Source organism: Dreissena polymorpha, chromosome 7 (assembly GCF_020536995.1).
Source record: "Dreissena polymorpha isolate Duluth1 chromosome 7, UMN_Dpol_1.0, whole genome shotgun sequence".
NCBI lineage: Eukaryota > Metazoa > Mollusca > Bivalvia > Myida > Dreissenidae > Dreissena > Dreissena polymorpha.
Window position 1 is genome coordinate 44,803,753 of NC_068361.1, and position 25,648 is coordinate 44,829,400.

The 25,648-nt window shown below is 39.0% G+C and overlaps 1 protein-coding gene across 50 annotated transcripts in view; it reads left to right on the forward strand.

The window, feature by feature from the left end:
* The window catches only part of LOC127840099 (transformation/transcription domain-associated protein-like), a 136,523-nt gene that overhangs the window by 83,308 nt on the left and 27,567 nt on the right, over nucleotides 1–25,648 (forward strand). For all 50 annotated transcript variants that reach the window (XR_008030402.1, XR_008030405.1, XR_008030403.1 and 47 more), the window contains 19 exons: nucleotides 79–270; nucleotides 1,086–1,295; nucleotides 2,294–2,526; nucleotides 2,920–3,089; nucleotides 4,291–4,469; nucleotides 5,004–5,146; nucleotides 6,187–6,400; nucleotides 6,895–7,077; nucleotides 9,372–9,521; nucleotides 9,809–9,928; nucleotides 10,838–10,981; nucleotides 11,630–11,767; nucleotides 12,207–12,365; nucleotides 14,329–14,420; nucleotides 15,347–15,482; nucleotides 16,407–16,502; nucleotides 20,938–21,033; nucleotides 22,629–22,747; nucleotides 25,091–25,208. Coding sequence is in view for 43 of the 50 variants with exons in the window: in XM_052368495.1 (XP_052224455.1) it covers nucleotides 79–270; nucleotides 1,086–1,295; nucleotides 2,294–2,526; nucleotides 2,920–3,089; nucleotides 4,291–4,469; nucleotides 5,004–5,146; nucleotides 6,187–6,400; nucleotides 6,895–7,077; nucleotides 9,372–9,521; nucleotides 9,809–9,928; nucleotides 10,838–10,981; nucleotides 11,630–11,767; nucleotides 12,207–12,365; nucleotides 14,329–14,420; nucleotides 15,347–15,482; nucleotides 16,407–16,502; nucleotides 20,938–21,033; nucleotides 22,629–22,747; nucleotides 25,091–25,208 (2,892 nt within the window). In the remaining 7 variants the exon portion in view is untranslated. The remainder of the gene's footprint in view (nucleotides 1–78; nucleotides 271–1,085; nucleotides 1,296–2,293; nucleotides 2,527–2,919; nucleotides 3,090–4,290; nucleotides 4,470–5,003; nucleotides 5,147–6,186; nucleotides 6,401–6,894; nucleotides 7,078–9,371; nucleotides 9,522–9,808; nucleotides 9,929–10,837; nucleotides 10,982–11,629; nucleotides 11,768–12,206; nucleotides 12,366–14,328; nucleotides 14,421–15,346; nucleotides 15,483–16,406; nucleotides 16,503–20,937; nucleotides 21,034–22,628; nucleotides 22,748–25,090; nucleotides 25,209–25,648) is intronic.

Sequence of the window (25,648 nt, forward strand, 5' to 3'; positions counted from 1 at the left end):
AAAATTTCATATCAAATAATGTTGTTAATAAAAATTTGTATAGAAAAGGAGAGGACATGTGTGTGTGCCCTGTTTCAGATTGTCAGTGAGACAGGTCAGGTGAAGAGGGCCGGGTCAGTCGAGCCAGTGGGTGATGTGAAGAAGCCCAGGTACCTGTCAGGCTCTGTAGGGAGCCCCGAGCCCCAGCCCAGGTCACCTGAGAGCAGTAAGCCCATAGAGAAACAGTACTGTGACGCTGTTGTGAACTTCTTGCTCAGGATAGCTTGTCAGGTATGGAAAGATAATGTAATGGTGCACCTCACTTAACATTGAGACATCTGGTATGGAAAGATAATGTAGGGTTGCACCTCACTTAACATTGAGACATCAGGTATGGAAAGATAATGTAGGGTTGCACCTCACTTAACATTAAGACATTTGTGATATTGCCATATACAACAGTATACACCAGTAAGATTAAAGTCAGTACAATGCAAAGAATTTCTTTTCCCAGCCTTAACAACCTTTTTAACCAGGTTTTCCGAAGGAAAAAACTGGTTATTAGATTGGCGAATGCGGGCGGGCTGGCTGGCGGGCGGGCGGGCGGAACAAGCTTGTCCGGGCCATAACTATGTCGTTCATTGTCAGATTTTAAAATCATTTGGCACATTTGTTCACCATCATTGGACGGTGTGTCGCGCGGAATAATTACGTCGATATCTCCAAGGTCAAGGTCACACTTTGAGTTCAAAGGTCAAAAATGGCCATAAATGAGCTTGTCCTGGCCATAACTATGTCATTCATTGTGAGATTTTAAAATCATTTGGCACATTTGTTCACCATCATGGGACGGTGTGTCGCACGAAAGAATCACGTCAATATCTCCAATGTCAAGGTCGCCACGAATAAAAATAGATTTTTTTAAAAAACAAACTTACAAAGGGGGTTAATTTTGTTTGTTCATTTCAAAAGTTCAGTTTGAGTTTTCTCCCTTTATCAGATTTTTTTTTCACAATGAAAACCTCGTTTTGTGACAATTTTGTCCCTTGTTTTTATATAATGTACATTTGTGTTCAGTACAGACCAGCCTATCTGTTCTATTCTAGGTGAGTGAGGTTGCTGGTTCACCAGGGGAGGTGCTGTCTAGGCGCTGTGTCACCCAGCTCAAGAACGCCCTGCGCCCAGATGTGTGGCCCAACACGGAGCTCAAGCTGGCCTGGTTTGACAAGCTGCTCAACACGGTTGAGAGCCAGCAGCCCAACTTCAACAACATCTGCACAGCCCTGGAGCTTCTCTGCTTCCTACTCACCATACTGGTACATAGCATTGTTCTTGGTCTTAGCCATATATACATTTGAGCATTTATTTTCTTTGTCAATCCTTTATAGCCAGGCATTGTTTTTCATGCAACACACTGTGTCTCTGCCACAGACATTTAAACATTCATTGTCTTTGTTTTATCCTCTTTTGTCTTTATTAATGGTCATTATTTTTTGGGAAATTAGGTATGCCTCCCCATTGCATGATAAAAATCATGTAATGAGATCATTCATTAGTTTTAAACAATCAAGTTTACTAGAGCAAGAATATTTGTTTATGATGTTAATGCATGATACACATTTGTCACTTAATTATTCTTTCCATTTGCATTTAGATGTTTTACATGTTTCAATATGTTGTGTCACATGTTTCAATATGCCATGCATACCTGTCACTCTCTCGCCATGTTGTTGATCCTTCACTGTGTATGTTGTTGATCATCCACTGTGTATGTTGTTGATCCTCCACTGTGTATGTTGTTGATCATCCACTGTGTATGTTGTTGATCATGCACTGTGTATGTTGTTGATTCTTCACTGTGTATGTTGTTGATCATCCACTGTGTATGTTGTTGATCATCCAATGTGTATGATGTTGATCATCCACTGTGTATGTTGTTGATCATCCACTGTGTATGTTGTTGATCATCCACTGTGTATGTTGTTGATCATCCACTGAGTATGTTTTTGATCATCCACTGTGTAATGTTGTTGATCCTCCACTGTGTATGTTGTTGATCCTCCACTGTGTATGTTGTTGATCCTCCATTGTGTATGTTGTTGATCATCCACTGTGTATGTTGTTGATCCTCCACTGTGTATGTTGTTGATCCTCCACTGTGTATGTTGTTGATCATCCACTGTGTATGTTGTTTATCCTACTCTGTGTTTGTTTTTGATCCTGCAATATGTTTTTGTTTGATCCTCCACTGTGTATGTTGTTGATCCTCCACTGTGTATGTTGTTGACCCTCCACTGTGTATGTTGTTGATCAGAAGCGAGAGCAGATCCTGGCCAGTTTCAAGCCTCTGCAGCGTGGCATAGCGGCCTGTATGAACTGCCCCAACATGAAGGTGATCCGTGGTGTGCACAGCCTGCTGTCTCGCCTCATGTCCTTCTTCCCCACTGAGCCCCTCAACTCCAGTGTGGCCTCCAAGTATGAGGAGCTAGAGTGTCTGTACGCCTGCGTCAGCAAGGTCGTCTATGAGGGACTCACCAACTATGACAAGTGAGTGCCAACTTTCCTGTTGGGCTAGAAAACAATGATAATTAATACTATTATCCTACAAATGGTGTTGATTAAAACCTTCGGAGCTTAGAGCTTAACACTATTAACTTGATAACATTCAATTACAAAAAGAATCTGTTAATCTGAATTATCTAAGCTTTGAAATAAATATTAACTTAATAATGTTTAATAAAGATTTTTTTAGTAACTAAGATCTCTCTAAGCATTCAGGTACTATAATATAATTCCAATTGAGACTTCTTTCCATTTGTGTTTAATTGAAAAAAGCTTCTTTTGGTGTATGAGAGATCCTATTGCTGGTGATGGTTTATGAGAGATCCTATCGCTGGTGATGGTGTGTGTTGCAATTGCTGATTATGGTGTGTGTTGCAGGGCGACCAATGGCTCCAGTAGTCAGCTGTTCAGCACGCTGATGATCCTTAAGGCAGCCTGCATGCACAATCAGTGCTACATTGACAGGCTGATCACCGTGTTCATGAAAGTGCTCACCAAGATGGTCCGGGAGCACCTGCAGCCTGCCACCACCACCGAGACAAGCCCAGGTACCATGCACCTATTGACATCTAGTCCATTTATTATTTATTTATGGCAAAACTGTTTGTGAGCAGGCCCATAATTGTAAAATTATTATTTTACCAGCCCAGGTATATGTACCATGCTTGCGTTGACGCAGCCCAGGCAGAGTCTTGTTTTCTTTTCACTTGATCATTTATTTATGGCAAAACTATGTGCGAGTTATTTATATTACTATATTTGATTACTTATTATTTCAATGAATTATGAAGAACCTTCAAGGACATTAATTTAATTCTTACTTGATATTCACATTAGTTTTCTAGCATGGCTTATTAAGTTTGATTTGTTGTTGGCATTATCAACATTGAGTCATGAGAACAAATTACTTCAAAATGTAAGCAAGCAATGTGGAATACTAGTGTTCACTCCCTGAGAGTTGGTCATGCATGCTCTTGTTCAGTCATGACTTTTTATGATAATAATTGTGTTTTCACTTGGTACCCATTGTGTCCTCAGTTGGTACCCATTGTGTCCTAACTAGGTACCCATTGTGTCTTCACTTTGGTACTAAGTGTGTCCTCACTAGGTACTCATTGTGTTCTCAGTTGTTACCCATTGTGTTCTCAGTTGTTACCCATTATGTCCTCAGTTGGTACCCATTGTGTCCTCACTTGGTACCCATTGTGTTTTCAGTTGGTACCCATGGTGTCCTCATTTGGTACCCATAGTGTTCTCATTGGTACCCATTGTGTTCTCAGTTTACCTATTGTGTCCTCAGTTGGTGCCTATTGTGCCCTCAATTGGTACATATTGTGTCTTCACTTGGTACTAAGTGTGTCCTCACTTGGTACCAATTTTATCCTCAGTTGTAACTCATTATGTCCTCAGTTGGAACCAATTGTTTGTTAAATTGGTACCAATTGTGTCCTCACTTGGTACCCATTGTGTTTTCAGTTGGTACCCATGGTGTCCTCATTTGGTACCTATAGTGTTCTCATTGGTACCCATAGTGTTCTCAGTTTACCGATTGTGTCTTCAGTTGGTGCCTATTGTGTCCTCATTTGGTACATATTGTGTCTTCACTATGTACTAAGTGTGTCCTCACTTGGTACCAATTTTATCCTCAGTTGTAAACTCAGTTGTAACCCATTATGTCCTCAGTTGGAACCCATTGTTTCTTAAATTGGTACCAATTGTGTCCTCAGTTGGTTCACATTATGTCCTCAGTTGCCAGTGAGTTGCTGATCATTTCCCTAGACCTGGTGAAGAACCGTGTAGTGGTCATGTCGATGGAGATGAGAAAGTCGTTCATTGGTCAGATCCTCGTGGGCCTCATAGAGAAGACACCTGACAGCAAGGTCATGAAGGCCATCACCAAGATGGTGGAAGACTGGGTCAAAACTAAGGCATGTAATTAACAAAACCTTGGAACTAGGATATGTGATAGTTTATTGATGCAGCTGAACCATTGTTTGGAACTTGGAACACATAAAGCTGAAATTTAGGTTGTTAACTTTGTCCTTAAAACATGTTTACGTATCAATAAACTTGGGCTTTTATTGACATGTGCTGATAAAAGATTGAGTAAACTTAAACTAATAATCCAACATGTAGATTGTGTGTTTTAGTATCAATTAGGAATGGTCACATTGGCATATCTTCTATGTAAAAAATAATAACTGGTTTAATGCAATTTTATAATTTTGTTAGAGTGATAGGGCTTAATGAATTTGTGTTAAGTGTTATCGCAGATTAGCTTGTGCAGTCTGCCTAGGCTAATTATGGCAGACACTTTCTGTTTTTATTATATTTTCTAGTGTAGACGAAAATTGTAGACTGCACAGGCTAATCTGGGACAACACTATGCACATGCATTAGGCCAAGCCAAGATGCCCATACATGAAAATGATGTTAAGTAAAAAATAAATTCCTGCTTTCAGGGGACAATAGCACTGAACCAGTCCCCTTCAATCCGAGAGAAGGCTATTCTGCTAGTGAAGCTCATGGTGCACATTGAGAAAAGGTTCAGTGAAGACCTGGAGCTCAATGCTCAGTTCCTGGAGCTCGTCATCTACATCTACAGGTAACACTTGGTCTGGAGCTCAATGCTCAGTTCCTGGAGCTTGTCATCTACATCTACAGGTAACACTTGGTCAGGAGCTCAATGCTCAGTTTCTGGAGCTTGTCATCTACATCTACAGGTAACTTTTGGTCTGGAGCTCAATGCTCAGTTCCTGGAGCTTGTCATCTACATCTACAGGTAACACTTGGTCTGGAGCTCAATGCTCAGTTCCTGGAGCTTGTCATCTACATCTACAGGTAACACTTGGTCTGGAGCTCAATGCTCAGTTCCTGGAGCTTGTCATCTACATCTACAGGTAACGCTTGGTCTGGAGCTCAATGCACAGTTCCCGGAGCTTGTCATCTACATCTACAAGTAACACTTGGTCTGGAGCTCAATGCTCAGTTCCTGGAGCTTGTCATCTACATCTACAGGTAACACTTGGTCTGGAGCTCAATGCTCAGTTAGTGGAGCTTGTCATCTACATCTACAGGTAACACTTGGTCTGGAGCTCAATGCTCAGTTCCTGGAGCTCTTCATCTACATCTTCAGGTAACACTTGGTCTGGAGCTCAATGCTCAGTTCCTGGAGCTTGTCATCTACATCTACAGGTAACACTTGGTCTGGAGCTCAATGCTCAGTTAGTGGAGCTTGTCATCTACATCTACAGGTAACACTTGGTCTGGAGCTCAATGCTCAGTTCCTGGAGCTTGTCATCTACATCTACAGGTAACACTTGGTCTGGAGCTCAAAGCCTAGTTATCCCAGAAAGAATATCATTTCATTCATTAAAATTTGCATTTAGCTATCTAGGCACAAACAATGTCATATTTGTCAGAGTCATAGAAACAATTGTAAATGGACATGATTCAAGTATCACAAGTTGGAACCCATGCACATTGTAGCCATTAAGTGCTTAGCACATTTATGCTTACTCAGGAAAAGTGTGGTAAGTTCTATATTTTAATGTGAATAAGATAACAGATAATTGCTTGTTTACATTTTGAAGTAATGAGGTCTAGATTTTTAGAATTGTCACGCTATGTGTTGGTTGTGTACAGGGATGAGGCCCTCAGTGGTACAGAGCTGACCTCCAAGCTGGAGCAGGCATTCCTGGGGGGCCTACGCTGCAGCCAACCCGCCATCAGACACAAGTTTGTGGAGGTCTTCAACGCCAGCATCCCTCGCCGCGTCTTTGACAGGCTGCTCTACATCACCTGCTCACAGAACTGGGAGGCCATGGGGGCTCACTTCTGGATCAAACAGTGTATCGAGGTAGGCACCATGACAGGACTGCTGTCTCGTGCAGGGTGCATTCTTGTAATGGAGCTTTTTGCTTATGGCACATACAGGTCAAAACAGTTGTGCAATCCTATGATTGAGTCTTCAAACCATCATTTCTACTGCTTACATATTTGGTTAAAACTATAAGATAACAGGGTTGTTCCTCAAAGCTTTATCCACCAGGTAAGCAAATACAGTTAAATTAAGGATCAGGATATTATTTTGACTTTTATATGTTTTTAAACGTCTTTTTTAGTAAACAATAAGTTTAGATCAACAGTGTGCTTATTGTGAACACATTTGTCTGCTCTAATACTTTGCATATGTTTTATAATAAAATGACTTCAAATTAAATTTTTGGTTCTGAAGTTAACAGAGTATTTCCAAACTGGCTGGTAAAGTTTTGAGCAACTGGGCACACATTTATTAAGGAATGCAGTATAACTGTAGTTTTCCTGTATAACAGCTATTGCCGTGTATTACAGCTGTTGATGTCGGTGGCAGTGACCGGCCACCCGATCCAGTCCTGCTCCAGTCTCAACCTGCTGCCCTCGGCCTCCAGTGTGGTGAGCCTGGCTGACGTGTCAGAGCGCGCCCAGTTTGCCAACATGACGAGGATGAAGGAAGAACCCATGGATGTGGAGGCCATCGACCACAACAAGGAGGATGTGAGTACCTGGGGTTACATCACTGTACTCCAGTCATTGGGCACTCTTCAACCCTTTATTACTCTGATATGCACTTTGATGCGTATGTAGTGCCTTAGAAAATCTAATTACATTATTAAATTCCCTTCTTACTAGATTCAAGTTTAATATGCTTCCTTTCCAACCTTAAATAAACTGATAAGAAGCAAACAGTATAAAACCTAAGGGTGTCACGATACGCTCACCTTAGGATACGATACATATCACGGTACATTGTGTACGATACAATACGTATCGCGATACGTATCGTCAGATGGAAAAACATACACACCATTTAAAACCATTTTTCTATTTTATTTAAAGACCTCTACATATGTGTCATACAATATACAAAATACCATATAGTATCATGAAAGTACACGAATTGACAATTAGTTATTATTATTTACAATTCTACAACTTTGATTAAATAAGAACACAAAATTATGAATATGTTTAAAAAAATACGGCCTGCTTTATGTTTCTTTTACTTCGATAGATTATTTAACTTAAAAATAAAACGTGTTTACCAAATAGTCAAACTGGCTATCTTTGCTTGTGCCGTGAAAAACTCCTAGCGCAATTCGTAGAACCAGTCAAATATTGCACCTTGTTTCGTGACGTAGGCGACACAGCACATTTTTGAGTGGTTGAAATTTAATTTTAATGGTTTCAAAGAATTTGCGAAATTCTCAGCGGAATCACAAAATAACAGCTCCTGCTTAGAAAATTATTAGCGACTGAAGTCGTGAGCAAATGTTTATACGAAATAAACGCCTACCACTTTCTTACTGATAACACAACATTCTTCCATATTTTTTATTAGAAGCTCGCTGGAGGTGATTTCAATTCAACTTCCGCCATTTTTGGGGGAAATTACAGTTACTTCCCTTCAAATGCGTCATGGAAAATGCCGTACTGTACGTTACGGACTCGGAGGCGTATCCTGAATTGTACCGAGGGGAGACTATTAGGATATACCTTCCCACGGAGTACCGCGATTCCCTTAATAAAACCTGAACATAAAAGACCTTTCCCAAGTTTTAGAATGCAGAGTTTAAGTTTTGATAGAATTGCTGAGTAAAATCCACATGATTGACATTTGTGGGTGTATCTGATTTTTATACAGCAGTTAAAAAATGGCAAATATAATGGGAGCACCTGCTGTGGGAAAAGTCCAGAATAACAATGTCTGATCAATAACTCTAAAAGTTGTAATCCAATCATCATAAAACTTAGTGATAATGTTTGTGGGCATAATATCTCAACCAAGCTTGTTAACCAGCAAAAGTGCTTGGTGCACTTCTGAATCTTCTTCTAATTATAAAATTGGTCAAATTAAGCATGGTCGCTCTCTATACCTATTGCTTACTTCTTTGAAATATGCAGAGAGATTTCCAGAATGTGATTAGTTGAGTGTAGCCTCTTTCCTGCTTGTGTGTTTTAGGGGGAGCTTGACATAGAGTTGAGAGTAGCCTCTGATTTTCTGCTTGTTTGTTTTAAGCGGAGTTTGCCATAGATTTGATTGTAGCCTCTGACTTGTGTTTTGTAGAAGGAGATTGACATAGAGTTGAGTGTAGTCTCTGATTTGTGTTGTAGGAGGAGATTGACATAGAGTTGAGTGTAGTCTCTGATTTGTGTTGTAGGAGATTGACATAGAGTTTAGAGTAACCTCTGACCTGTGTGTTTTAGTAGAAGATTGACATAGAGTTGCGTGTAGTTTCGGACTTTTGTGTTGTAGGAGGTGATTGACATAAAGTTGAATGTAGCCTCAGACTTTTGTTTTAGGAGGAGATTGACATTGACATAAAGTTGAGTGTAGCCCCTGACTTGTGTGTTTTAGGAGGAGATTGACATAGAGTTGAGTGTAGCCTCTGACTTGTGTGTTTTAGGAGGAGATTGACATAGAGTTGAGTGTAGCCTCTGACTTGAATGTTTAAGGAGGAGATTGACATAGAGTTGAGTGTAGCCTCTGATTTGTGTTTTAGGAGTAAATTGGCATAGAGTTGAGTGTAGCCTCTGACTTGTGTTTTAGGAGGAGATTGACATAGAGTTGAGTGTAGCCTCTGACTTGTGTGTTTAAGGAGGAGATTGACATAGAGTTGAGTGTAGCCTCTGACTTGTGTTTTAGGAGTAGATCGACATCGAGTTGAGTGTAGCCTCTGACTTGTGTTGTAGGAGGAGATTGACATAGAGTTGAGTGAAGCCTCTGACTTGTGTGTTGTAGGAGGAGATTGACATAGAGTTGAGTGTAGCCTCTGACTTGTGTGTTTTAGGAGGAGATTGACATAGAGTTGAGTGTGGGCTCAGAAGAGACCCCGGGGGTGAAGGAGTCCCCTAAGAAGGAGTGCCAGGACCCCAAACAGAACCTGGTCATCCTGCTGCAGAGGCAGGCCAAGTTTCTGGAAAACTGCAGAGAGGTCAAGGTATGTACTGGATAATGAAACTTTGGTCAGCAGCTTTCACATGTATGATTTATTTCAAATGTGAAATATTATAAAAAAAATCATTTTAAGTTATGGAATTCACGTTAAAATGAAAAGAAAAGAAAAGTTTAGAAATATTTGTAACGCTTTTTGCGTATGGTTAGGGTGTCCTGCCTGTTCAAGTATGCCTGGCAAAGCCACCCTTGGTGTTGTTGAAACATTGGCCTTTACTTAGCCCTCTTGACGACTTGCATTCACTTGCTGCTATGTCAATGATGTGTTTTCAGACATTCCAGTTCTTGAACTCTCTGAGTCAACTGTGCCACAGCTGCACCGACCTGAGTCACATCACGTGGCTGGCTTTGTTCCCTCGCATATGGAAGGTCCTGTCTGAGAAACAGCAGCAGGTACATGTACACACCTCAACAGTCTGCTGGCTGGGTCTATAGTGCATTCAGACCATAATGAGTCCCATTATCAACACTATCACTTTAAGTATGCATTTCTGGAGCACTAATTATGATCCCTTAGAAGAAGTTAAGCTAACAACGACGGAGGTTGACGGGGTTTATTGTTCAGTTGGTATTGATAGATTAGTCTTCAAAACAGAGGACCATTGGTTGGATTTCCAGCCGAGCCATTTAACTTATGCGGGTATCAGTTATATAAGCGTGCAACATAGAAACTTATGTGTCAATGAATTGTATGAAGGTTATCTGATGTATGTCATGTGAAATTCTGTAGAAAACTGCCAATAATCCAAATATACAAACAATTCAAATAATATATTCCTAATGTGCATATAATTTTATAAATAGAAAAAAAGATCTGCACACATACATGTGTAACTCTACTTTTATAAGCAAACCAATGTGTTACTTTTATAAGTAAACGAATATCGTTGTTTTTCTCTTTTTTTTTTTTTTTGTTGTTTAAAAAAATGAAAGAAAAATATATGTTAATTGTTAAACAGGAATGGGATATGATCAAAACTATGTTAATATCCATTAATGTGAATCTTCAATCTATGAAGTATATACAGTGTTTTCTTTTTCTTTCCTTTTTTCCGAATTTGTAACATGTGTTGTATGTATATTTTGGATTACTACTTCTATGGCTATACACACCCAACATGTACATGCTTTTGTACATGTATATGTTTGTTGCACGATTTTTATATGAATCGAATATGAATGTATTACTATATGGCAAAAATAAAATGTATGCACAATTTTTTTTTTTTTTTAATCAAATAAACAAACATGTTGGCCCCATGTAATTGATGTAGAAAGGTGTGTATCTGTTGCTGTGTGTAGATGCTGAGTGCTGAGCTGGTGCCCTTCCTGTGCAGTGGTTGCCACGTGATCCAGAAAGACTGCCATCCGAGTGCTATCCACACTTTCACAGAAAGTCTGGCCTTGTGTGTGCCCCCTGTACCAGTCAGACCTACCATACTTAAGGTAGGATAGTCACATGGAAAACTTCATAGACCTTGGATGGTTTAGATTAGTGAGTAGTGGTCGTAGGTTAACTAAGCATTAATTCTATAATCCTTTTTGTTGTATTTGTCATACTTGAATCAATTTTATTGATGAAAAAAAAGTCATATCAGTGAAAATATGAGATTTTAAAAGTATCACTGCAGTGAAAATATAAGAAATATTACAGTATTTTACCTTCACTTATATCAACGTAATAGTGTAAGTTACTGTCAAATGAAAATGTCTGTATAGAAATAGCATGTAGAACATACACAAACGTTTGCTTTTTATGAATACATTTAACATTTAAACACAATTATCATTTAAATACAATGGCGCACATATGAGAACACACCCCCCATTCTCATGTATGTGGTTGTTTAGCACACCTTTTCATGACATCATTATAAGCATTTTGTTTGACACATAAGCTATTTTTGCCCTTTTTTAAATCATGAAATAATAAAGAAATATGTTTCTTTCTGCCAAACATTGAATATTTATTGCACACTTAGTTATACAAAATATATTTGTTCAAAAATACTTTTTCTAAAGCCACTAATGAAATATAATTGGTATTATGAATGACTCATTGAAATCCACAAATATTGTGTGTGTTTCTGCCAGTACCTGGGTCGTACCCACAACCTTTGGTACCGGTCCTGTCTCCTACTGGAGCAAACCGACAGTGCTGGGTCCCAGCCCCTAGTGAAGAGCCACTCCTCCAGCGAGTATGAGTTTGAACCCACCACCAGTCCTCTACAAGTAAGTCAACCTTAATTTACTTGTCCCTTAGAAACTGGAAGCCACTAATTTTTACCCCTGACATTGCAACTCGATTGCAAATATCATTAAAATAACTTAATCACTGGGGTTTTAAATTACATAATTAACTGCACATAAAAACTATCCCCTTATTATTTTAAGGATAAAATGATATTAAAAATTACTTTGTTATGGTTGCTATGAGACAGTGTATGCCCAGTGTGAAATGTAGTCTGTTTTGGTTGCTAGGAGATCTAAGATACTCTGTTTGACCTGTAATCTGTTTTGGTTGCTAGGAAACACTGGATGTCCTGTGTGTGACCTGTACTCTGTTTTGGTTGCTAGGAGACCCTGGACGCTCTTTTCGACCTATACTCTGTTTTGGTTGCTAGGAGACCATGGGTACTCTTTGTGACCTGTACTTTGTTTTGGTTGCTAGGAAACTTTGGATGCTCTGTGTGACCTGTACTCGCTGCTGAAGGAAGATGACATGTGGGCGGGGCTGTGGCAGAAGCGCGCCAAGTTCTCTGAGACCACCACTGCCATCGCCTATGAGCAGCATGGCTTCTTTGAGCAGGCACAGGGGGCATATGAAGCAGTGAGTATTTGAGAGTTGAGGGACACTGGGCTTAGTGCATTTGCGTAAATCATTGTCCCAGATTAGCTCCGCACAGGATTATCAAAGACAACACTTTCCTGCTTCAATGGTAATATTTGTTCAATAGAAGTCTCTTCTTAGCAAAAATACAGTTTAGTCAGAAAGTGTCATCCCAGATTAGCCTGTGCCAACTGCAGAAGTATATCTGGTAAAACACCTTTTGTACATGTATAGTCTAGTATTCCAAGACAGAGTCACAAAAAGTGACTTAATATGGTGTCAGAAACTTTTCACCCAAAACCACTGCTGTGCAGAAAATCAAAGTGCATGTAGTGCATGTCTACAGTACTAAGTTAACAGTGGTAAAACATTGTGTGTGATATACTTTTGACTATACGGTATTTGTGATATACTATTGACTATACGGTATGTGTGAGATACTATTGACTAAAGGGTATCTGTGATATACTATTGACTATATGGTATGTGTGGGATACTATTGACTATACAGTATGTGTGATATACTATTGACTATACGGTATCTGTGATATACTATTGACTACTACTATACGGTATGTGTGAGATACTATTGACTCAAGGGTATCTGTGATATACTATTGACTATACGGTATGTGTACTATTGACTAAAGGGTATCTGTGATATACTCTTGACAATACGGTATGTGTGAGATACTATTGAATATAAGATATGTGTGAGATACTATTGACTAAAGGGTATCTGTGATATACTATTGACTATACGGTATGTGTACTATTGACTAAAGGGTATCTGCGATATACTATTGACTATACGGTATGTGTACTATTGACTAAAGGGTATCTGTGATATACTATTGACTATACGGTATGTGTATTATTGACTAAAAGGTATCTGTGATATACTATTGACTATACGGTATGTGTGAGATACTATTGAATAAAGGGTATCTGTGATATACTATTGATTATACAGTATGTGTGAGATACTATTGACTATACGGTATCTGTACTACTGACTAAAGGGTTTCTGTGATATACTTTTGACTATATGGTATGTGTGATATACTATTGACTAAAGGGTATCTGTGATATACTATTGACTACTAGTATACGGTATGTGTGAAATACTATTGACTCAAGGGTATCTGTGATATACTATTGACTATACGGTATGTGTGAGATACTATTGACTAAAGGGTATCTGTGATATACTATTGACTATACGGTTTGTGTACTATTGACTAAAGGGTATCTGTGATATACTATTGACTATACGGTATGTGTGAGATACTATTGACTAAAGGGTATCTGTGATATACTATTGACTATACGGTATGTGTGAGATACTATTGACTAAAGGGTATCTGCGATATACTATTGACTATACGGTATGTGTACTATTGACTAAAGGGTATCTGTGATATACTATTGACTATACGGTATTTGTGAGATACTATTGAATAAAGGGTATCTGTGATATACTATTGATTATACAGTATGTGTGAGATACTATTGACTATACGGTATCTGTACTACTGACTAAAGGGTTTCTGTGATATACTTTTGACTATATGGTATGTGTGAGATACTATTGACTTAAGGGTATCTGTGATATACTATTGACTATTCTATATGTGTATTATTGACTGTGATATACCACCACTGTGCAGAAAATCAAAGTAGTGCATGTCTTAAGTACTTAGTTAAGTAAGGGAAAATGTTGTGTGTGATATACTTTTGACTAAATGGTATTTGTAATATACTATTGACTAAAGGGTATCTGTGATATACTATTGACTATATGGTATGTGTGAGATACTATTGACTACGGTATGTGTGAGATACTATTGACTATACGGTATGTGTGATGTACTATTGACTATACGGTATGTGTGATGTACTATTGACTATAGTGTATGTAATATGTGATATACTATTGACTATTGGGTATGTTGTTTTACAGGCGATGTCGAAGGCTCGTGTGGACCACAATGCTGGCCCAGCAAACCCCAGTATTGTACCTGAGTACAGGCTGTGGGAGGACCACTGGATCAGGTATGGGCACAAATAGCTATGTGGTCATATAGTGACTCATATATGGGGTAAGCTACGGTAGGATCTTACAACTGACATTCTTGTTAGGATTGGCATATTTATGCATCCTGAAAGGGCATATTTTTGCTTGCTTGTGCACATCTTTCTTAAATCTGATTTTGATGGAATTGAGTTTGCACGGGTCTGAAACACATTTTCCCCATGATTGTTTTTGTTGTACTCAATGTCAGTCGTTCTGTCCGTCACACTTTTTGTTTCCATGTGAGAAATCAGACAATAATCATGGGAATCAAATGAAAATTGATCAGCAGCATTCCTGTATGGTGGAATTTTTTATAATTGTGATGTCATTTGGGTTTTATAATATTTCAAGGAGTTATTACCCTTTGAAACTGGAGGGGACTTGTGGTTTGCGCTTTGTCTGTCAGTCTATCTGTCTGTCACACTTTTTCTGGATCCTGCGATAACATTAAAAGTTCTTCATATTTTTTCATGAAACGTGAAACATGGATAGATTGCAATATGGAGATTATGCACGTCATTTCATTTTGTTCCTACGTCAAGAATTCTGGTTGCTATGGCAACAAATATATTTTTTAAATACTGACCATGGTGGAGTTTCAATGGTTGGGGACCATATTGATTGTCAATCTCTTGTTAATATGTCTTTTCTGTTTTTGTGTTTTTGCAGCAGTTAAAAAAACCTCATGATTTAAATTTAAACGTGGAACTTCTCCGCACAATTTTCAGTACTGATTATTGAAGTTTGTTTATACTTTTCTTTTTTGGTGGACATTGGCATATTGTACATTAGTATTTATTTGGTACAGTAAGATATTTTGCTGATTTCATTTGAATACTGTGTTTGTTTTATGTCATTTCATAATTTGTTTGCATCTATTGTAGCTAGTTGTGTTTGTGTGCAGGTGTTCAAAGGAGCTGAACCAGTGGGACCACCTGCTAGAGTACGCCAACTCCAAGGGCAACACGAACCCCCACCTGGTGCTGGAGAGTGCCTGGCGTGTGCCCAACTGGGCCCTCATGAAGGACGCACTCTCACAGGTCTCTGTCGCCACGCCATGTATTCATGGACACTGTAATAGTGACTTCTAACAACTGGAATGTGACATTGGCATATATGCACAGAAGTCTTATGGCCTAAATTGCCATTTCATGTACACTGATATAGTGACTACTATAAACTAGACTGTAACATTGGCATATATGCACACAAGTCTTATGTCCTATATCGCCATTTTATGTACACTGATATAGTGACTTCTAACAACTGGAATGTGACACTCATATAGTGCCTACTAAAAACTAGACTGTTACATTGGCATATATGCACACAAGTCAGATAGCCTGCATAGCCGGTTGTCTTTTTTGGCTGTAAAAGTGTCATAGAAGAAGTGTTATAGCCAATATGGAGCAGGATTTTAAATCACAGTTTCACTTCCACTGAAATATCATATTTCTGACATTCCACGTGCTATTGTTCTAGATACCTTTATATAAAAATTGTCAAGTCTATCATTCGTGGAAGCTTATTATTCTCTTTATTGTGATTCAATGGACTCTGTTTTCAGCTTTTTTCATGACGCTAGTACTTAATTGTAAATTCTTGTAAATGCTTTCATTTAATTTCAGTGCCTTTAGAGATTGACCTAAGTAGGCATGGTTTTGGATTCCATTGCTATAGTGAATTCTTGCTATTGACTACTCTTTCCTCTTCTACGAGCCTTGTTCTGGAAAAACTGGGCTTAATGCATATTCTTAAACTTTCATCCCAGGTCAGCCTGCGAACACTGCACAGACTTATCATGGGCAACACTTTCCGCCTACACGTGATTAACAAAAAATTCAATTTAAAAAGCCGCAAGTGTCATTCCTGATTAGCCTGTGCATACTGCACAGGCTGATCGGGGATGCCACTCTACGCACATGCATTAATCCCAGTGCTCACTATTCACGGTTGTCCGCCAGGTGGAGCTGAGCTGTCCCAAGGAGATGGCCTGGAAGGTGAACCTGTACCGCGGCTACATCGCAATATGTCACCCGGACGAGCACCACCTTAACATGGTAACTATGGTAACACTCTCAAGTTCTAGGCATGGGCTGTGGACACATAGGCCCAGTATCAGGAACATTTTCATGTTTTGAGCTCAACTCAGAAGATGGGATTAGAGTTTCCACTCAGCTGAGTATTGTGAGTGTTGGTTAGCTAAAAACAATCTCAATATTAGCTATAAAAATAGGCATATATTCCTTCTCAAACTAAGGGTTGAGTTGGTTTCAAAACTCAAAAAAAAATGAACACTTATTTGAGCATGATGGTCAAACTACAATTTACTAATCTTAACTTAACCAATAGGTCCAGTGACCAAATAGACAAAAATTAATGCCTGCCAAATAATAATGGTTTCACAGTAATCTCATACATTGAGAAAAAAGAGAACACTGAGTCAGGATATTGACTCAAGAATGTTCACGATACTAGGCCATTGTCATGACAACTGCTGTTGTGTATACATTGTGTCTCAAGATCTGTATCTGTGTGAATGTGTTTATCCAACCTGCAGTAGGTTTGTGCACATTTCATTGCATGTGTTACTTTGGTCATGTTGTAACTGTTGTTCGTAGTGTAGATAACTCCATTGTATCAATTCTGTTCTATAAAATATTGTGTTTAATGTATAAAGTTTCTTCATTGAAACTCATGTGTCAAACATGTATATGATCATAAAGACAGAAGGAACGATTCTTGGATAATTAATGAATAATTTGTAACCATGACTTTGATGGCATTATTTAAGTGTTTAGCTCGCTTTTCACAGAATAGTCCAAGCTGCAGAATCAGGTAATTTTGGGGTTAAGGATTCATGCTATGTATATCTGTTTATTAATTAGAGATGTTCAAATAAAATGCTACAGGGTCTCTCTGACCATTCACTGACCATCACCTTTAACTGTGACCAGCTTTAAAGCAATATTATGTCCCCTTTTGTACTAATAAAAGACTGGTTAATTTTTTCATGCTAGTTTAAATTCATGTTTTAGTTTGCATTCAACAAGTACATTATACACAGTATACACAGTAACTTACAATGTATACAGATATTCAATGTAACTTCAAATGTCTCTGGGATCATCATGCAATGTCAATCACCAATTTCCATCTCTGACTTGCAATTTTTATGTCCCCCACTATAGTAGTGGGGGACATATTGTTTTTGCCCTGTCTGTTGGTTGGTCTGTTGGTTGGTCTGTTGGTTGGTTGGTTTGCACCAACTTTAACATTTGCAATAACTTTTGCAATAATGAAGATAGCAAATTGATATTTGGCATGCATATGTATCTCATGGAACTGCACATTTTGAGTGGTGAAAGGTCAAGGTCAGCCTTCAAGGTCAAAGGTCAAATATATGGGTCAAAATCGCTCATTTAATGTACACTTTTGCAATATTTCAATATTCAAGATAGCAACTTGATATTTGGCATGCTCATGGAGCTGCACATTTTGAGTGGTGAAAGGTCAAGGTCATCCTTCAAGGTCAAAGGTCAAATATATGGGTCAAAATCGCTCATTTAATGTACACTTTTGCAATATTTCAATATTCAAGATAGCAACTTGATATTTGGTATGCATGTGTATCTCATGGAGCTGCACATTTTGAGTGGTGAAAGGTCAAGGTCATCCTTCAAGGTCAGAGGTCAAATATATGTGGCCAAAATCGCTCATTTGATGAGTACTTTTGCAATATTGAAGATAGCAACTTGATATTTGGCATGCATGTGTATCTCATGGAGCTGCACATTTTGAGTGGTGAAAGGTCAAGGTCATCCTTCAAGGTCAAATATATGGGTCAAAATTGCTCATGTAATGTCACTTCTGCAATATTGAAGCTAGCAATTTTATATTTGACATGCATGTGTATCTCATGGAGCTGCACATTTTGATTGGTGAAGGGTCAAGGTCATCCTCCAAGGTCAAACGTCATATACGGGGACATAGTGTTTCCCAAACACATCTTGTTCAGAATTATGACCAATTGTACTGAGAAAATTCAGGTTAACTTAAGCATTCAACAACGCTGTTTCTCTATGGCTACTACATACATTAAAATGGAACTTGACATTTATTTAGTGTCTTAATTAGCGTCACTGACCAAGACTTACAAGGCATATAACTCTCGTCTTCAATTCAGCAGAAAAAAGCCCCTTAATGTTCTTTGTATTTTTTTTACTGTGGAAATTCAGGCGAGGGTTTGCGAGCAACTTCAATCAAGCAGACAAGGCTTGAGGTCTCATTTGAGGCCAGCTGGGTGAAGGTCAAGGTCACTGTTGCTTAAAATAGATAAAAAGCTTGCACCTTATGACTACAGTAAGAATGGAGAAATTGTGCTGAAAATGTGTTTGTTGGTAGGTCTCAAACTGATCTAGTTAGGGATCATAGCCAGTTAGGTCGAGGTCACTGTTAATAAAATAAGAAAAAAAGGTTTCTGCTCGATACCTTTTATTTTGGATGGAAATGATACAAGTTAGTTTGTTGGTAGCTGACATGAAGACCTAGGGTGAGATAGACATTGCGAGTAGTTCAGTCAATGTCATTGTAACCGAAAATACAAAAATGGGTCAATATCATTATTACTTAATCAGAGCTCCAGATAAGGTTTTGTGAAATTCTTAACGTTACTACCAGATTTTCAAAAATAATTCTTAACTCTGAAATTTTATTCTTAACATTACTACTAAGTTTTGGAAAATAATTCTTAAAATAAATAATAATGGTTATTTTCATGCAAAAAATCAAAATAAACATACTAGCAACTTAATTTAAACGGGTTCAACAGTGTCTATTCAGTGTTTTACAATTTTATTTTTCAAATACCTTCATATGCCCAAACTGTGCTTAGATTGCATGCCTTCGATAATTTTTTACATATTTCACAATTAAAACGGGTCTCCCCTTCAATCTTTTCAACGATTGGCCACGGAAATCGTCCCTTCCACTCGTTCAATGTTTTTTTGTTTAAGTTTGGACCCGTCGTGTCGCGGTTTTTTTTGCTTTTCCGACTGTTTTGGCAACTGAACATACAACATCGTATAAGATCTTTTCGATAATGTCTTTCTTAACATTCAACTTCAGCTCACTTTGCGTACAATATGTTAAAAGCGTGTTTTTGCCAGCTTTGCAGGTTTTTATGATGCTCTCTGGGCGCCGCCATTGTTTTTTGACAGATAGACTGTACACGCTGCTTTTATTGGAAAAAATGCGCTTTGTTCAACAAACCTGATAACCATTTTATATAAGCACCGAAAAGATCCTTAATACACGAAAAGAACTCAATAAAAATCGTTACGAACCAATGTAAAAATAATATTCGTAACTTGATTTTGTAATTCTTAATGGTACGACAAGATTTTAAAATAAAAACGTAACGGACTTGAAAATAATTCGTTATTACGAAAATACGACCCCTATCTGGAGCTCTGACTTAATATTGAATAAATGGTTTCAATAAATTGAGTTTGGATAGAGAAATTGTGCTGACATTTTGTGTGTAGGTAGCTGACAAGCTGACCTTGCTTACAAACTCAATTAGAGTCAACTAAATAAATTGGTAAATGGCTGAAAAGCTACTTTCTTTGTTAAGTCACATTTCTTGTTTTAATTAACAAATTTTCGGCTCTAAGGTAACATATACTACTTCAGATATTCAACTTTAAATATTTCTTTTTTGTCATTATATAAGGAAGAGAAAATATGCATTAAACTAACAAAGTCGAAGAAAACTGGATCGTGCTGCCTTGGAACAGCTCTTGTTTGTTATCATTTTATGTTTCTATTGTCATTAAATGTCAACTTGCATGTTTATCTCAGCTTTCTTTTTATATATTTTTTACAGTGAAGTTTGCTTTTTGTGTAAATTCTATTTACAAGCCTATATCTGAGCCTAGTTGTTAATACATACTTTGTCACCAAGTACCTATCCTAGTGCTGTATGTACCATGTGATTCCTGTTTGTTTATACCAACTGTATCACCAAGTTCACACCCTGTGCTATTGTTTACTGTACTGTGTGGTTGATGTCTGTTTACACCCACTGTATCACCAAGTTCACATCCTGTGCTATTGTTGACTGTACCATGTGGTTGATGTCTGTTTACACCCACTGTATCCCCAAGTTCACATCCTGTGCTATTGTTGACTGTACCGTGTGGTTAATGTCTGTTTACACCCACTGTATCACCAATTTCACATCCTGTGCTATTGTTGACTGTACCATGTGGTTGATGTCTGTTTACACCCACTGTATCACCAAGTTCACATCCTGTGCTATTGTTGACTGTACCGTGTGGTTGATGTCTGTTTACACCCACTGTATCACCAAGTTCACATCCTGTGCTATTGTTGACTGTACCATGTGGTTGATGTCTGTTTACACCCACTGTATCCCCAAGTTCACATCCTGTGCTATTGTTGACTGTACCATGTGATTGCTGTCTGTTGCAGATAGAGCGCCTTGTCGAGCTGTCCAGTAACCTGGCCATCAAGGAATGGAGACGCTTGCCACACATTGTCACACACATACATGTGCCACTACTACAGGTAACATTTTCACACACACATGCATGTGCCACTTCTACAGGTAACATTGTCACACACATACATATGCCCCTTCTACAGGTAACATTGTCGCACACATACATGCGCCCCCTTCTAGAGGTAACATTGTAACATGCATACATGTTCCACTTCTGCAGGTAATATTGTCACACACATACATGTTCCCCTTCTACAAGTAACCTTGTCACACGCATACATGCGCCACTTCTACAGGTAACATTGTCACACACATACATGTGCCCCTTCTACAGGTAATATCGTCGCACACATACATGTGCCACTTCTACAGGTAACATTGTCACACACATACATGTGCCCCTTCTACAGGTAATATTGTCGCACACATACATGTGCCACTTCTACAGGTAACATTGTCACACACATACATGTGCCACTTCTACAGGTAACATTGTCACACACATACATATGCCCCTTCTACAGGTAACATTGTCACACACATACATGTGCCCCTTCTACAGGTAATATCGTCGCACACATACATGTGCCACTTCTACAGGTAACATTGTCACACACATACATGTGCCCCTTCTACAGGTAATATTGTCGCACACATACATGTGCCACTTCTACAGGTAACATTGTCACACACATACATGTGCCCCTTCTACAGGTAACATTGTCACACACATACTTGTGCCACTTCTACAGGTAACATTGTCACACACATACTTGTGCCCCTTCTAGAGGTAACATAGTCACACGCATACATGATCCACTTCTGCAGGTAATATTGTCGCACACATACATGATCCACTTCTACAAGTAACATTGTCACACGCATACATGTGCCACTTCTACAGGTAATATTGTCACACACATACATGTTCCCCTTCTACAAGTAACCTTGTCACACACATACATGTGCCACTTCTACAGGTAACATTGTCACACGCATACATGTGCCACTTCTACAGGTAACATTGTCACACACATACATGTGCCACTTCTACAGGTAACATTTTCATACACATACATGTTCCACTTCCACAGGTTATATTGTCACATACATACATTTGCCACTTCTACAAGTAACATTGTCACACACACATGCATGTGCCCCTTCTAGAGGTAACATTGTCACACACATACATGTGTCATTCCTACGAGTAAAATTGTCACACACATACAAGTGCCACTTCTACAAGTAATTTTATCACACACATACATGGGCCACTTCTACTGGTAACAAGGTCACACACATACATGTGTCCCTTCTACAGGCAACATTGTAACACACATACATGTGTCATTCCTACAGGTAACATTGTCGCACACATACATGTGCCCCTTCTACAGATAAAATTGTCACACACATACATGTGAAACTTCTACAGGTAAAATTGTGACACACATGCATGTGAAACTTCTACAGGTAATGTAGTCACACACATTCATGTGCCATTTCTACAGGTAACATTTTCACGCACATACATGTGTCACTTCTACAGCTAACATTGTCACACATACATATATGTGCCTCCCCTACTTTCCCAATCGAGGAAACATTACAACATTCACAATTGCCGTCCCCTTTGACCCTGACTTGTCTCTGGCAGGCGGCCCAGCAGATCATGGAGCTCCAGGAGGCCGCACAAATCAACCTGGGCCTCCAGCCTGCCAACATCACCCGTAGCAACAGCCTGCACGACATGAAGGCAATAGTGAAGACATGGAGGTATGCTCACCTTGCCTTGATGCTGTAGGAAGCTTCATGTTCACACCATCATCTTGCCGTAGGAAGCCTCATGTTCACACCATCATCATGCTGTAGGAAGCTTCATGTTCACACCATCATCTTGCTGTAGGAAGCCTCATGTTCACACCATCATCTTGCTGTAGGAAACTTCATGTTTACACCATCATCTTGCTGTAGGAAGCTTCATGTTCATACCATCACCATGCTGTAGGAAGCTTCATGTTCACACCATCATCTTGCTGTAGGAAACTTCATGTTTACACCATCATCTTGCTGTAGGAAACCTCATGTTCATACCATCACCATGCTGTAGGAAGCTTCATGTTCACACCATCATCTTGCTGTAGGAAGCTTCATGTTCACACCATTATCATGCTGTAGGAAGCTTCATATTCACACCATTATCTTGCTGTAGGAAGCTTCATATTCACACCATCATCATGCTGAAGGAAGCTTCATGTTCACACCATTATCATGCTGTAGGAAGCTTCATGTTCACACCATCATCTTGCTGTAGGAAGCTTCATATTCACACCATCATCATGCTGTAGGAAGCTTCATCTTCACACCATTATCTTGCTGTAGGAAGCTTCATGTTCACACCATCATCATGCTGAAGGAAGCTTCATGTTTACAACCATCATCTTGCTGTAGGAAGTTTCATATTCACACCATCATCTTGCTGTAGGAAGCTTCATGTTCACACCATCATCATGCTGTAGGAAGCTTCATGTTCACACCATCATCTTGCTGTAGGAAGCTTCATGTTCACACCATCATCATGCTGAAGGAAGCTTCATGTTCACACCATCATCATGCTGTAGGAAGCTTCATGTTTACACCATCATCTAGCTGTAGGAAACTTCATGTTCACACCTTCATCTTGCTGTAGGAAGCTTCGTGTTCACACCATCATTATGCTGTAGGAAGCCTTATGTTCACACCATCATCATGGTGTAGTAAGCTTCATGTTTACACCATCATCTTGCTGTAGGAAGTTTCATGTTTACACCATCATCTTGCTGTAGGAAGCTTCATGTTCACACCAGCATCTTGCTTTAGAAAGCCTCATGTTCACACCATCATCTTGCTGTAGGAAGCTTCATGTTCACACCATCATCTTGCTGTAGAAAGCTTCATGTTTACACCATCATCTTGCTGTAGAAAGCTTCATGTTCACACCATCATCTTGCTGTAGAAAGCTTCATGTTCACACCATCATCTTGCTGTAGAAAGCTTTATGTTCACACCATCATCTTGCTGTAGAAAGCTTCATGTTCACACCATCATCTTGCTGTAGAAAGCTTCATGTTCACACCATCATCTTGCTGTAGAAAGCTTCATGTTTACACCATCATCTTGCTGCAGGAAGCTTCATGTTCACACCATCATCTTGCTGTAGGAAGCTTCATGTTCACATCACCATCTTGCTGTAGGAAGCTTTATGTTCACACCATCATAATGCTGTAGGAAACTTCATCTTCACACCATCATCATGTTTATCACCATCTTGCTGTAGGAAACCTCATGTTCACACCATCATCTTGCTGTAGGAAGCTTCATGTTCACACCATCATCTGTTGTAGGAAGCCTCATGTTCACATCATCATCTTGCTGTAGGAAGCTTCATGTTCACATCACCATCTTGCTGTATGAAGCTTCATGTTCACACCATCATCACGCTGTAGGAAGCTTCATGTTCACATCACCATCTTGCTGAAGGAAGCTTCATGTTCACACCATCATCTTGCTTAAGGAAGCTTCATGTTCACACCATCATCTTGCTGTAGGAAGCTTCATGTTCACACCATCATCTTGCTGTAGGAAGCTTCATGTTCACATCATCATCTTGCTGTAGGAAGCTTTATATTCACACCATCATCATGCTGTAGGAAGCCTCATGTTTACAACACCATCACGCTGTAGGAAGCCTCATGTTTACATATTCATCATGCTGTAGGAAGCTTCATTTTCCCACCATCATCATGCTACAGTCTGAAATGCTAATGTAAATAGCTGTATATTTCCGATGGTATATTTCAAAACTACTAGTAGTTTAATACTTTCATTATAGAATGTCCAATATAACCTTGTGTTCATTAACACTAATTGATGCTAGATAAAGTACAAGTTTATCATTCAACAGAAATTCATTTATAAAGAATTTTAGTCTGTGGTCGCCCATCGCATTCCATTAGGGTGTTATAGCTGTTCTGTACTCTGATAAGCTTACACTAGACTGAGCCTGTGCTTCAATCAATTAGTGTATTATTGTCTGACAGTTTTGTCTAAAACTACTATCACCAAGACTTGTACTTGCAGGAATCGTCTGCCGATGATCTCTGATGATCTGTCCCACTGGAGCGACATCTTCACCTGGCGTCAGCACCACTACCAGTTCATAGTGAACCACTATGATCCAAGTACTACACAGGACCAGGTACTATGAACCACTATGTACCAAGTACAACACAGGATCAGGTACTATGAACCACTATGATCCAAGTACTACACAGGACCAGGTACTATGAACCACTATGTACCAAGTACAACACAGGATCATGTACTATGAACCACTATGATCCAAGTACAACACAGAATCTGGTACTATGAACCACTATGATCTAAGTACAACACAGGATCAGGTACTATGAACCACTATGATCCAAGTATAACACAGGGTCAGGTACTATGAACCACTATGATCCAAGTACAACAAAGAACCAGGTACCACACAGGGACATGTGACCACAAACATGTCCTGATGCACCGAAGTCACTATACTGAATAATAAAAATCATGGGTCAATAACAAGTTGAGACCTACTTTCAGATGACCCTTGTGTAGGGTAAAGGCCATAGCTCATACTGTGCTTTGTTG